We start from the raw sequence: 12,042 nt of genomic DNA on the forward strand, positions 1-12,042 counted from the left end.
GAGGGGGGGGGCACAGGTCCGGTGGCCACGGATGAAGCGCTGGCTGTCCAAAGTCGGGACCCGGGTTGGACCGCTCGTCTGTGCATCGGTTGGGGACGTCTCTGCGCTGCTGACCTGTCTCCATTTGGGATGGTCTCCTGCTGGCCTCACTATGGACTGGACTCTCACTATTACAGTATGTTAGATCCACTGTGGATTGAACTCTCACAATATTATGCTAGATCCACTCGACGTCCATTGCACCGGTCGCCCTAGGGGGTGGGGGGTCCCCACATCTGCGGCATGTATGTAGCTGAGCCGCATCAGAGTGGTCAAGGAGCCGCATGCGGCTCCGGAGCCGCGGGTTGCCGACCCCTGGTCTAGCTCAACCATAACAGCTTGTGCTGCACAGAGAGTACAGCCGATGACAGAACATCTGTTTGGAAATCAAGAGAATTAAAACTGCCAGACCGCAGAAAAGACAAGTCCAATCCACCAGACATGTCAACAATCTCGGATCAATATGGAACACTCTTGGTCACCCTTGAGGGTATCAATGGCCAACTGGAAAGCCTTGATGGCATCAAGGTCCAGATGGACAACTTCATGAAAGAGATCCGTTACCTAAAGGATCAAAATATCAAAAAGGACCAAGAAATAAAATCACTGACTAATAGAGTTGATGAGCTCGAGCAAGTTAGGAAACTCAAAGATGTCATAGTGAGTGGCCTGAAAATAAGTTCCAGGAGCTCTGCCGGTGCAACAGCAAGGCTCAGTGTGATCCCAAATGAGGAGATCAAATCTGTGGAAGCTCAGCTGACAGGGATTCTAGACAATCAAGGCATCAAGATGCATCCTGGAAATGTGGATACCTGCTATCTGCTTCCCAAAAAAGCAGGGAGTGGAGACGGTGACAACGACACCCGTGCCGTGGTGCTGTCCTTCGCAAACAAGAAATACAAAATTGCTCTGCTGAGGCAATGCACCAAACTGAAAGGCTCCAGGGCGTATGTAAACGAACATCTCACCAAGAAGAATGCAACAATCGCTTGGAAGGCTCGCCTAGCTGAAGAAAAATAAGAGGATTCAAAACACCTGGACGGCTAACTGCAAAGTCTACATCAAACCAAATGGATCTGATACCTCCAGACCGGTGCTGATCAGGGCACTGGAGGAGCTGGAAAAGTATGACTAGAATAGGTAGAAAGATATCTATGGAATAAGACAGCTCAATGAACTCAGTTCAACCGGATTGTTCACAAATAAATAAGAAATTGGACATTCTGATTGCTGAGGATATAAAGACCCAAATGAAGAAGTTGCCCCGGATTATTATTTCTGTTACAACAAGGTAAACGACTGTGGATATTACACAGAGGGTAAATTCAACGACAACATTTACCTCAAAGGAAATCTTTCAATAATTCATTTTAACGCCAGGAGCCTATATGCTAACTTTGATCAAATAAAGAACTACCTTTCATCATTTGACAAGCCCTTCAACATAATTGCAGTGTAGGAAACCTGGATTAATGAGCAGAAAGGTATGGACTTCCATCTTGAAGGTTACAACTTTGTATGCAAAAATAGAATCAACAAATCTGGGGGTGGAGTTGTGTTGTTTATTGATCTAAACATTAATTTAAAGATTCTGGAAAATATGTCTAGAGTGGTTGATGATGTGATGGAGTGTGTAACCATTCAAATCTCAGGGCTGAAAGGAAGAAAAAAAACATCTGTATGCTGTGTTTACAGGGCTCCAAATTCAAACATTGATATATTTGGAAATTGCCTAGGGAAAATAATCGCAGAAATGAAACAAAGAAATGTATTTCTATGTGGTGACTTTAATATTGATCTGTTAAACCCCAATGACAACCACCAGAATGAGGACTTTGTTAACTCTATGTATGCTTATGGCTTGCGACCTCTTATCACACGCCCTAGTAGAATCACGAAGCAGAGCGCCACTCTAATTGACAATATTTTTACCAACATACCAGACACTGAAATAACTAGCGGTCTTATGGTAACTGATATATCCGATTACCTTCCGGTATTCGCCGTCTATAGTTTGGATTATTGCACACTTCAAAAACCAGAAACAAAAACCATTACCATTTCCACACATTGTAACTGAGCTACTGTGTGGAAGAATTTCCCTTGTGGATCATTAAAGTTGTTCTAAAGTTTGTCTAAGTCATTAGAAGGCTCTGTAATGAAAGGGAAATCAAGGCTTTTGAACGTGACATGATAACAAAGAATGGAATAGTGTATTCAGTGAATCGGATACCAATATCGCATATGATATATTCCTTAACACAATAATTGAATCATACGACATGCACTGTCCGGTAATCACTACTTCATGCAGAAGTAAAAAACACAAGGATAAAAAGCCTTGGATGATAAAAGCGTTGAGTAATGCATGCAGATACACAACAATATTCATATTACACAAGAGAGTAATAAAAACAATTATTAGAATGGATTATAGAGACCCAACAAATGATTCATAAAGTCACACATTTTAAAATGGTATACAACACAACTGTTCAAATGATGTATAAACTAAATAATAATATGCTTCCAGAAGTGGTCCAGAAGATGTTTCAGATGTGAACCAGTAACTATGAACTAAGAGGGATTTATGTGTACTCAAAAGCAAAGGTATGAACACATGTAAAACAAATATGTACATCATATAAAGGAGTTCATCTATGGAATCATCTACAATTAGAAAATAAAAATATGTAACACTTCATTATTTCAAAAAACATGTATAAAACACTATTATGAATAAGTATAAAAGTGATATATGAATATCTACACATAAAATGTTTACTGTATGTAACATATTTTATGTACTGTTTATTCTCACCTTTTCAGTCAAATTGTTCTGTTCATTTTAAAGTACACAAATGTGTATATTAACTCATGTACTTGACTGAAATAAAAGCACTAATCTGAAGTGTCTAATCTATAAATGTTAGAATCATATTAACAAGATTGTGTTACACACACAACAATGACGTCACACATGTTATATGTGCTGATGTTGTTAGAAAGTCAAAGTTAACAAAGTTTTGACAGTTTATTTCAAATCCTGCATCTTCATTTGCTGCTGCTGTTCTCACCAGCACACTTGTGTTTCTTACACTGGTACTTATAGGAGAATCTTTCACCACACACACTGCAACTCAACACTTTCTCTCCTGTGTGTGTTCTCATGTGTACTGTAAGAGTGTTTAGGTGACCAAAGCTTTTGTTGCAGCTTGAACAGGAGTATGGTTTTTCACCAGAGTGCGTTCTCATGTGTGATTTTAATTGCCGTCTTTCTATATAACTTTTACCACATACTGAACATATAAAAGGTTTTTCTCCAGTGTGTGTTCTCATGTGCACTTTTAAACTTCGATTTATTACAAAACTTTTACCACATTCTGAGCAGGAAAAAGGTTTTTCTCCCGTGTGTATTCTCATGTGTGCTTTGAAATGGGGCTGTTGAGTAAAATCTTTACCGCAGATTGAACATGAAAACGGTTTTTCTCCTGTGTGTGTTCTCATATGTACTTTTAAATTTTCATTCATTACAAAACTTTTACCACATTCTGAGCAGGAAAAAGGTTTTTCTCCAGTGTGTATTCTCATGTGTGTTTTCAAATATTGCCTTTGAGTAAAATCTTTACCGCAGATTGAACATGAAAAAGGTTTTTCTCCAGTGTGTATTCTCACGTGTATTTTCAAATATTGCCTTTGAGTAAAATCTTTACCGCAGATTGAACATGAAAAACGTTTTTCTGCAGTGTGTATTCTCATGTGTCTTTTCATATTGCAACGGTCATTAAAAGTTTTGTCACAGTGAGAACATGTGAAGTGTGTGTTGTCAGTGTGACATGTCTTATCATCTTTAGAGTCTTCATCATCAGTGTCAGGAGAGTGTGACGTTGTGTCCTCACTATCTGATAGTGGAGCTAAGAGCTTGTCTGCTTGTGATCCTCCACAGTGGTCTCCATCAGCTTCTGTTGTCATGTGTTGAGTTGAGCTGCTGCTTGGAGGCTCCGCCTCTTCCTTCTCCTCACTCTCACCTTTGACCTCATCATCTTCACTCTTCACAATCACATGGAACTCCTCCAACCATTCTTGACTGATGCTGTGTTCCTCCTCTTCCTCTTTAAAATGGGAGGTCAGTGGGTTATTTTCTTCCCTTTGCATTTGTAATGTATGTGGCGCCTCTTCTTCCTCCTTAATGTGGAAGGGCTGTGGCTCCTCCTTGTCCATCCTGAAGCTCCACTTGTGTTGCTCAGAGAGAAGATGTTCTTCACAGACGTCTGCAGGACACAAGAAGACAAACACGGTCGAGAGGAGTCCATCTTTGTTCAATCACATGTTAGGAGCGATATTGATATGATTTTACCAATTCAGATTTAATTTTCAATTCGGCTTTACGATTCGGTTATTTGTGGACTCACTTTTGCTTTCAAATTCGGTAAAAAGGAGAAGAAACAGGTCGATTAGCACCAACAGTGAGGTCTTAAGAGGCCCAGACCTTACGGTTACTCCACGAGGTGCCAAAATACAAATATTTTTGGCTATGAATTAACAAAACACTACACTTTATTTTGTGGTATTACAAAGAACTTTCCTCCAGAAGGTCTTATCTTTGTCCATGTGGTGTAAGATGACACAAAAATGGAGCTGTTTGGCCACAATACCCAGCAATATGTTTGGAGGAGAAAAGGTGAGGCCTTTAATCCCAGGAACACCATCCCACCGTCAAGCATGGTGGTGGTCGTATTATGCTCTGGGCCTGTTTTGCTGCCAATGGAACTGTACTTTAAATGGGACAATGAAAAAGGAGGATTACCTCCAAATTCTTCAGGACAACCTAAAATCATCGGCCCGGAGGTTGGGTCTTGGGCGCAATTGGGTGTTCCAACAGGACAATGACCCCAAACAAAGGTCAAAAGTGGTAAAGGAATGACTAAATCAGGCTAGAATTAAGGTTTTAGAATGGCCTTCCCAAAGTCCTGTACAAATGTGTGGACAATGCTGAAGAAACAAATCCACGTCAGAAAACCAACACATTTAGCTGAACTGCACCAATTTTGTCAAGAGGAGTGGTCAAAAATTCAAGCAGAAGCTTGTGGATGGCTACCAAAAGCGCCTTATAGCAGTGAAACTTGCCAAGGGACATGTAAGCAAATATTAACATTGCTGTATGTATACTTTTGACCCAGCACATTTGCTCACATTTTCAGTAGACCCATAATAAATTCATAAAAGAAGCAAACTTCATGAATGTTTTTAGTGACCAACAAGTATGTGCTCCAATCACTACATCACAAAAAAATTAGAGTTGTAAAAATGATTGGAAACTCAACACAGCCATGACATGATGTTCTTTACAAGTGTATGTAAACTTTTGATCGCGACTGTATTTGTGTATATATATATATATATATATATATATATATATATATATATATATATATATATATATATATATATATATATATATATATATATATATATATATATATATATATATATATATATATATACACATAAAACTGTGGTAAGTGTACCACTAGTGGTACGCCAGATTTTATTTAATTATTTAAGTACAGTGTTTTATTTTCCTATATTCAAACCGTGTTACTGTTCAAACTGTGTGTAATGTTACAGTGGCTAAAATATTAAATATACTTGTTAAATAAAGTGTCTTCCTTGTTTTTAATGCATAATTAAGGTCTACTATGCTACTGTATTTGAATGCTGTTCATGATGGTGGTACTTGGAGATCCAAGTATTTTCTGAGGTGGTACTTGGTGAAAAAAGTTTGACAACTACTGACGTAGTGACATTGTAAACTACATTGGCAGCCACCATTTTGTTATACCCAAACGGCGTCTGCTCATACATCGCGCTTCCAACGAGATCCCGTTTTCTCTCTCTCGAGTTAACAGGAAAAAGAGAAAGCAATATCTGCGTCATTTCATTTTTCTCAAAATACTTTCCACTGTGTTCGTTAGAAAGTTCCACAACTGTTAACGTTATCCCACGCTTGTGCTACAGCACTCATCTCATTGTGCAACATGTGAATGTTTGAAGTGGAACTAAACGTGGTCTCTGAAAGGCGTACACATTATTTCCAAAGCAGGGCCCCCATCCACATATACAAACCCCGTTTCCATATGAGTTGGGAAGTTGTGTTAGATGTAAATATAAACGGAATACAATGATTTGCAAATCCTTTTCAACCCATATTCAATTGAATGCACTACAAAGATTTGATGTTCAAACTCATAAACTTTATTTTTTTTTGCAAATAATAATTAACTTAGAATTTCATGGCTGCAACACGTGCCAAAGTAGTTGGGAAAGGGCATGTTCACCACTGTGTTACATCACCTTTTCTTTTAACAACACTCAATAAACGATTGGGAACTGAGGAAACTAATTGTTGAAGCTTTGAAAGTGGAATTCTTTCCCATTCTTGTTTTATGTAGAGCTTCAGTCGTTCAACAGTCCGGGGTCTCCGCTGTCGTATTTTACGATTCATTATGCGCCACACATTTTCGATGATAAAGTTGATTTGATTTGATTTGATTTGATTTATAAAAAATGTGTAACATTTTCCTTGTTTTATTTGGCAAGTTGAAAGAACATGGTGCCAGTATGCTGTTTTTTTTTCCAATAAAATACTGGAAAGGATAGACATGTAGTTTGTCTCTTTTATCCGATTATTAATCGATTAATCGAAGTAATAATCGACAGATTAATCGATTATCAAATTAGTTGTTAGTTGCAGCCCTAATTTAAACCAATGTGAGTGGCACTGGGAGCAGGTGGGTAAAGTGTCTTGCCCAAGGACACAACAGCAGTGACTAGGATGGCAGAAGCTGGGATCGAACCTAGAACCCTCAAGTTGCTGTCACGGCCACTCTACCAACCGAGCTATACCGCCAGGCCGCCTTAACAACACCAACACATTACCCACCGCCTAAACTAAAGTCTCCGCCTCTCCCTTCTCCTCACTTTCACCTTTGACCTCATCATCTTCACAGGGACACCAGTCACTGGGAACTCCTCCAACCATTCAGGATGCTCTCCCTCCTGACTGATGCCGTGTTCCTCCTCTTCCTCTATGATGTGAGGGTAATGTAGAGCTTCCTCTTTAAAATGGGGGGTCAGTGGGTCCTCCTCTTCCTCTTTATTGTGAGCGAAGCTGTGACTCCTCTTTCTCTGTAAGGTGAGGGAGGGCTGTGACTAATTTTTCTCCTTAATGTCCTTAATGTGAGAGGTATGTGGCTCCTCCTTCCCTTTAATGTGGGGTTGTTTTGACTCCTCTCCCTCTTTAATGTGGGGGTACTGCAGCTCCTCATTTTCCTTTTTAATATAGGGGGGTTGTGACTGATTCTGCTCCATTCTTGAGGTCCGCTCTTGCTGCTCAGGGAGATGTTCTTCAATACACAAGTTAGACGAACAAATGCTTTAGAAAAGTCCAGATTTATCCAGTCACATGACACATTGTCCTGCACCAGTATATGTTCTGATAATGTCTCAGAGAATCTCATCAGTCACCACGTTGACATTCAAGATGTGAAAACCATACCATACATCAGGGAAGCAATACAAAAACTCATGACAAAAAATAAACACAGCAGTAAAACACTTACATACAAACAAGACAGCTGCTTGTAGACCTGAAAGAGAACAAAGAACATGACTAAAAAAAATAAAACCTACTTTTCAGAAACCTGAGGCATGGCTCGAATATGTTTGTGATAGTGGTTTGCAAGCAAATGTTTGTATTGGCCACATTTACATGTTAAACTTGTGTTTTACTTTTGTAGCTGTTTGTATTAATGGCGTCACTGAAGTAGCACCTGTTTGCATTAGTTCTGTGATATTTTAAAGGGAGACTGCACATTTTCTTTTAGAATTTGGCTAAACATGACTAGTTTACGTCAGTAAATAGCTGGATAAGGCTTTAAAGTATTTTTCTTACTTTTTTTTCCTGAAGTGTCGAACCAATAGCAACATGGTGTTTTATGCGGCGCTAATGTTTTGGTTAATTTAGCACCAAAAACACATCAGGGGATTTCACAAACACCTTTTTTACGCGTGTCTAAGAGGAGCATCGACATTTGCATTTAAACTGTAAAATCCTGTTAATGATTTATTTACTCTACTTATTTATGTCATGTCTGTTGATCATGTTTTGTTTGGCTATGTTCTGTTTGGGTTTTGGACTCTTTTTAGTTCCTGTTTGTGTTTGTTTTGTTACCATGTCAACCCATTAGTTTTCACCTGTTTCACATTTTGGACTCACGCACCTGTTGTTAATCATGTGACATTATTATTTAAGCCTGTAGTTGCCAGGGAATCGGCCTGGCGACATCACTCTGCTTCATGCCATGTTTACGGTTTCATGCTTAGTTCACGCTGCTTGTTTCAGAGTCCATGCTGCCCAGCTCACGTCACCGCAAGTACGTTTTTGTTTATTAATGTCACAGTTAGTGTCTTTTGTTTCATGTCCATAGTTTACGTCTCAGTGCTAGTTTTGTTTCCAGCGTTAAGTTTTGTGCCTCCGCTGCGAGCGCCTTTTGTATGTACACTTTTTAAAGTAAAAATAAAATCATGTCTTTACCTTCACGCCATGTCCGGTCCAGTTCATTTGCATCTCGGGAAAACATTCCACGCAGTAAACTGCACCATAGTCCTCGTCAATGGATTTGTGTTGTTGTAGCTTGTATGCAGCAATGTTTAACATCAACAAAACATAGCTAATTAGTAACAGTAAACTAGATTAATTCATCTATCATAGGTGTTGAGACATTGCTAGACAGCAAAGAAGTAACTAAATCCAAATAAACATTGATATTTTTTTAAGATATCTGGCTTGTATCTTCAGTAGGTCACATGGTTACACCCCAGCAATTACATTGTTGATGATTTGACCGGGGCGGTATAGCTTGGTTTGTAGAGTGGCTGTGCCAGCAACTTGAGGGTTCCAGGTTCGATCCCCGCTTCCGCCATCCTAGTCACTGTCGTTGTGTCCTTGGGCAAGACATTTTACCCACCTGCTCCCAGTGCCACCCACACTGGTTTAAATGTAACTTAGATATTGTGTTTCACTATGTAAAAGCGCTTTGAGTCACTAGAGAAAAGCGCTATATAAATATAATTCACTTCACTAATTCACACGACTGCGATGAGGTGGCGACTTGTCCTGGGTGTACCCTGCCTTCCGCCCGAATGCAGCTGAGATAGGCTCCAGCACCCCCCGCGACTCCAAAAAAGGGACAAGCGGTAGAAAATGGATGGATGGACAATTCACACGATGGATGAGCATTCTTTTTTAAATGGACGTGTTAAAAAGCAAGTATATCTCCATCTTTAGTCATAAATGTGGCCCCCGGATGAACATGTGTCACAAACATTGTATTAGATGATATGTGGATGTTGTGCTTACTTGGACTGTGATGAAGCTGTGAGGACTCAGGTGGTTTGTCTTCATGCTCTTCAGTCTTCACAGAGACAACAGTCAGTGGAAACTTGGTGAGATCAGCCTCCTCCTGCTCTACAGGACACTCTCCCTCCTCTTCTTCTTTAAAATTAGGGGGCTGTGGATCCTCCTCGTCCCCTTTAAAATGTGAGGGCTGTGGATCCTCTAAAGTGAAACTGTCCCCCTGCAGATGAGGGAGACATTCTTCTTGGTGTCCAATCAGCTGATGGATGTCTACAGGACACAAACAAAACACATTTTAACTCCTACATGCTAAATATTAAATCGTACATTAAATATAGGGCTGTGGCTTTTGAAAATGTTATTAATCGAGTGTTCGACTGGAAATGTTTCCGATTAATCGAGTAACTGGATAAAACATAGTGTTGCTTGGATAAAGACGAATTTAAGCGACTTTAAGACATTTCACTTAATAATGAACGGCCAATTGGTTTGAGATGGTATGAGATCAAGATGTCATCTTTAGATCAGGCTTTGTTTTTTCGACAATCACTGCCACATTAAAAAGTTAAAGTACCAATGATTGTCACACACACACTAGGTGTGGCGAGATTATTCTCTGCATTTGACCCATCACCATTGATCACCCCCTGGGAGGTGAGCGGAGCAGTGAGCAGCAGCGGTGGCCGCGCCCGGGAATCCTTTTTACGATGATTTAACCCCCAATTCCAACCCTTGATGCTGAGTGCCAAGCAGGGAAATAATGGGTCCCATTTTTATAGTCTTTGGTATGACTCGGTCGGGGTTTGAACTCTCAAACTACCGATCTCAGGGCGGACACTCTAACCACTAGGCCACTGAGTAGGTGGATGTAGTAGGTGTTGTAGTAGGTTAATGGCTGCACCAATATGAAGGAAATAACAGGTCAGTATAGCTTTTACACACATAAATAACTTGTCAAACCTGCCAGCTAGCAGGCTAGGTTTACAGCGTCAGTTACCATGGTAACTGACTCTGACTTTGTCTTACCTCTCTTATTTTTGGAGGTAAAACTCTCGAGCTTTACTTACTCAGGACTTTGCACTTAACCTGCTCTCTGGAATATTCCCCCGGTGACTGTGTGAGTTTTGTGTAAACATGTTGATACACATTGTTACAAACTGAGAGGAACATCATCCTCTTATAAATATTGTGTGTCTGAAACTGTCTCGTTTTTATGAACAACATAAAACAATCAGTGCATCATCCTCACATGACAATTCATCTTCCTAAAAACAATCTATTCAAGAATAGTGTTAATTAATAGTAAATATAAAGTTAGTAAACATGTGAGAGTAAGAAGTAAACAAACCTGTTCTGTGTAACACAACTTGATGTTTTTGATGTTGTCGCTCCTTCTCCTCTTTTGTTGGACAAAGTTCCTCCTCGTACTCTGCTATCGTTCTTTCGCACATTTTCACACAATCACAACACTTTACACTCACACTTGATCTCTGCTTAGCGATGTGTTTTGATCACTTCCGCCTCTCTTTGTTAGCAGCTAACAAGCTAAGCTAACTAGCAGGCTAGGCTAGCTCGAGAAGCATCAAAGTGCGCTCAGACTAATATAACCGGATGCAAACAGTTATTAACGATGTTTACTCTATTTAATAGAGTCTAATAAAGGACATATATGTGTACATGGCCGCACAGATTAAAAACACTGAACTGTGACGACTGCAATAACGTCTTCACCGTCAGACGCCATCTTGCTTTATCCTCGCCGTGTTTGGTTCGCGCGCAGTGTTGTCAGATCTCGCGAGAGAAACAAGTACACGTCCCACCCCCGGTACAACTATTTCAACATTCTGAAAATAAAAGTAAACTTGTCCATTTTACATCTTCAAAACAAAGACATACAACTTATTTTCGTAAAAATATTCAAATATTTAACAATGTATTGAAACAACAGTAGCATAAGAATAGAGAATAGAATAGAATAGAATAGAATGGACTTTATTGTCATTATATTTGCATAAAACGAGATTAAGGACTCCATTTTAAGGTGTGGTAGTGGAAACAAATATGGATTAAAAATGAATCACATAAGAAGTAATAAAGATAAAAAAATAAGAATTGAAATAAACAGACTACTATCCAATAAAAACAATAAGCAATCCTGTACAATATACAAAACAATATACAAAATACTGTATAATATACAGAACAAAACAAGAGTAATGACAATCAGTGTCGGACGTATTGCACTCGAAGGGTAATATTGCACAGTAGGGTATTAGGGTAGGATATTGTATAGGGGTGAACAATTTCTTATAAGTTTGAGTTCAAGATGGTGACAGCTCTGGGAAAGAAGCTGTCTCTGAGCCTGTTTTTCTGGCTCTGATGCTCTTGTAGCGCCTGCCCGGTAGTAGCAGGTCGAACAGGTGGAAGCCAGGGTGTGTGCTGTCCTTGGTAATGTTTTTTGCTCTGTTGAGGCAACGGGAGTTGTGTAAATCCTTCAGGGAGGGGAGGGGGAAGCCAAAGATTTTTTGTGCAGAGTTTATGACCCTCTGTATCACCTTTTTATCTGCTTCAGTGCAGCTGGCGTA

At 39.6% G+C, this 12,042-nt stretch overlaps 1 protein-coding gene across 1 annotated transcript; it reads right to left on the reverse strand.

Annotated features, from left to right (window-relative positions):
• Positions 1-1,813: 1,813 nt before the first annotated feature.
• On the reverse strand, positions 1,814-11,221 carry LOC133640644 (zinc finger protein 260-like). Its single transcript, XM_062034181.1, has 3 exons — positions 10,806-11,221; positions 9,461-9,727; positions 1,814-4,310 (listed from the first exon to the last, which is right to left on the reverse strand). The coding sequence occupies exons 1-3, from the start codon at positions 10,906-10,908 to the stop codon at positions 3,094-3,096; spliced, it is 1,587 nt and encodes a 528-aa protein (XP_061890165.1). The 5' UTR covers positions 10,909-11,221; the 3' UTR covers positions 1,814-3,093.
• Positions 11,222-12,042: the final 821 nt, after the last annotated feature.

This window comes from Entelurus aequoreus, linkage group LG23 (assembly GCF_033978785.1).
Source record: "Entelurus aequoreus isolate RoL-2023_Sb linkage group LG23, RoL_Eaeq_v1.1, whole genome shotgun sequence".
NCBI lineage: Eukaryota > Metazoa > Chordata > Actinopteri > Syngnathiformes > Syngnathidae > Entelurus > Entelurus aequoreus.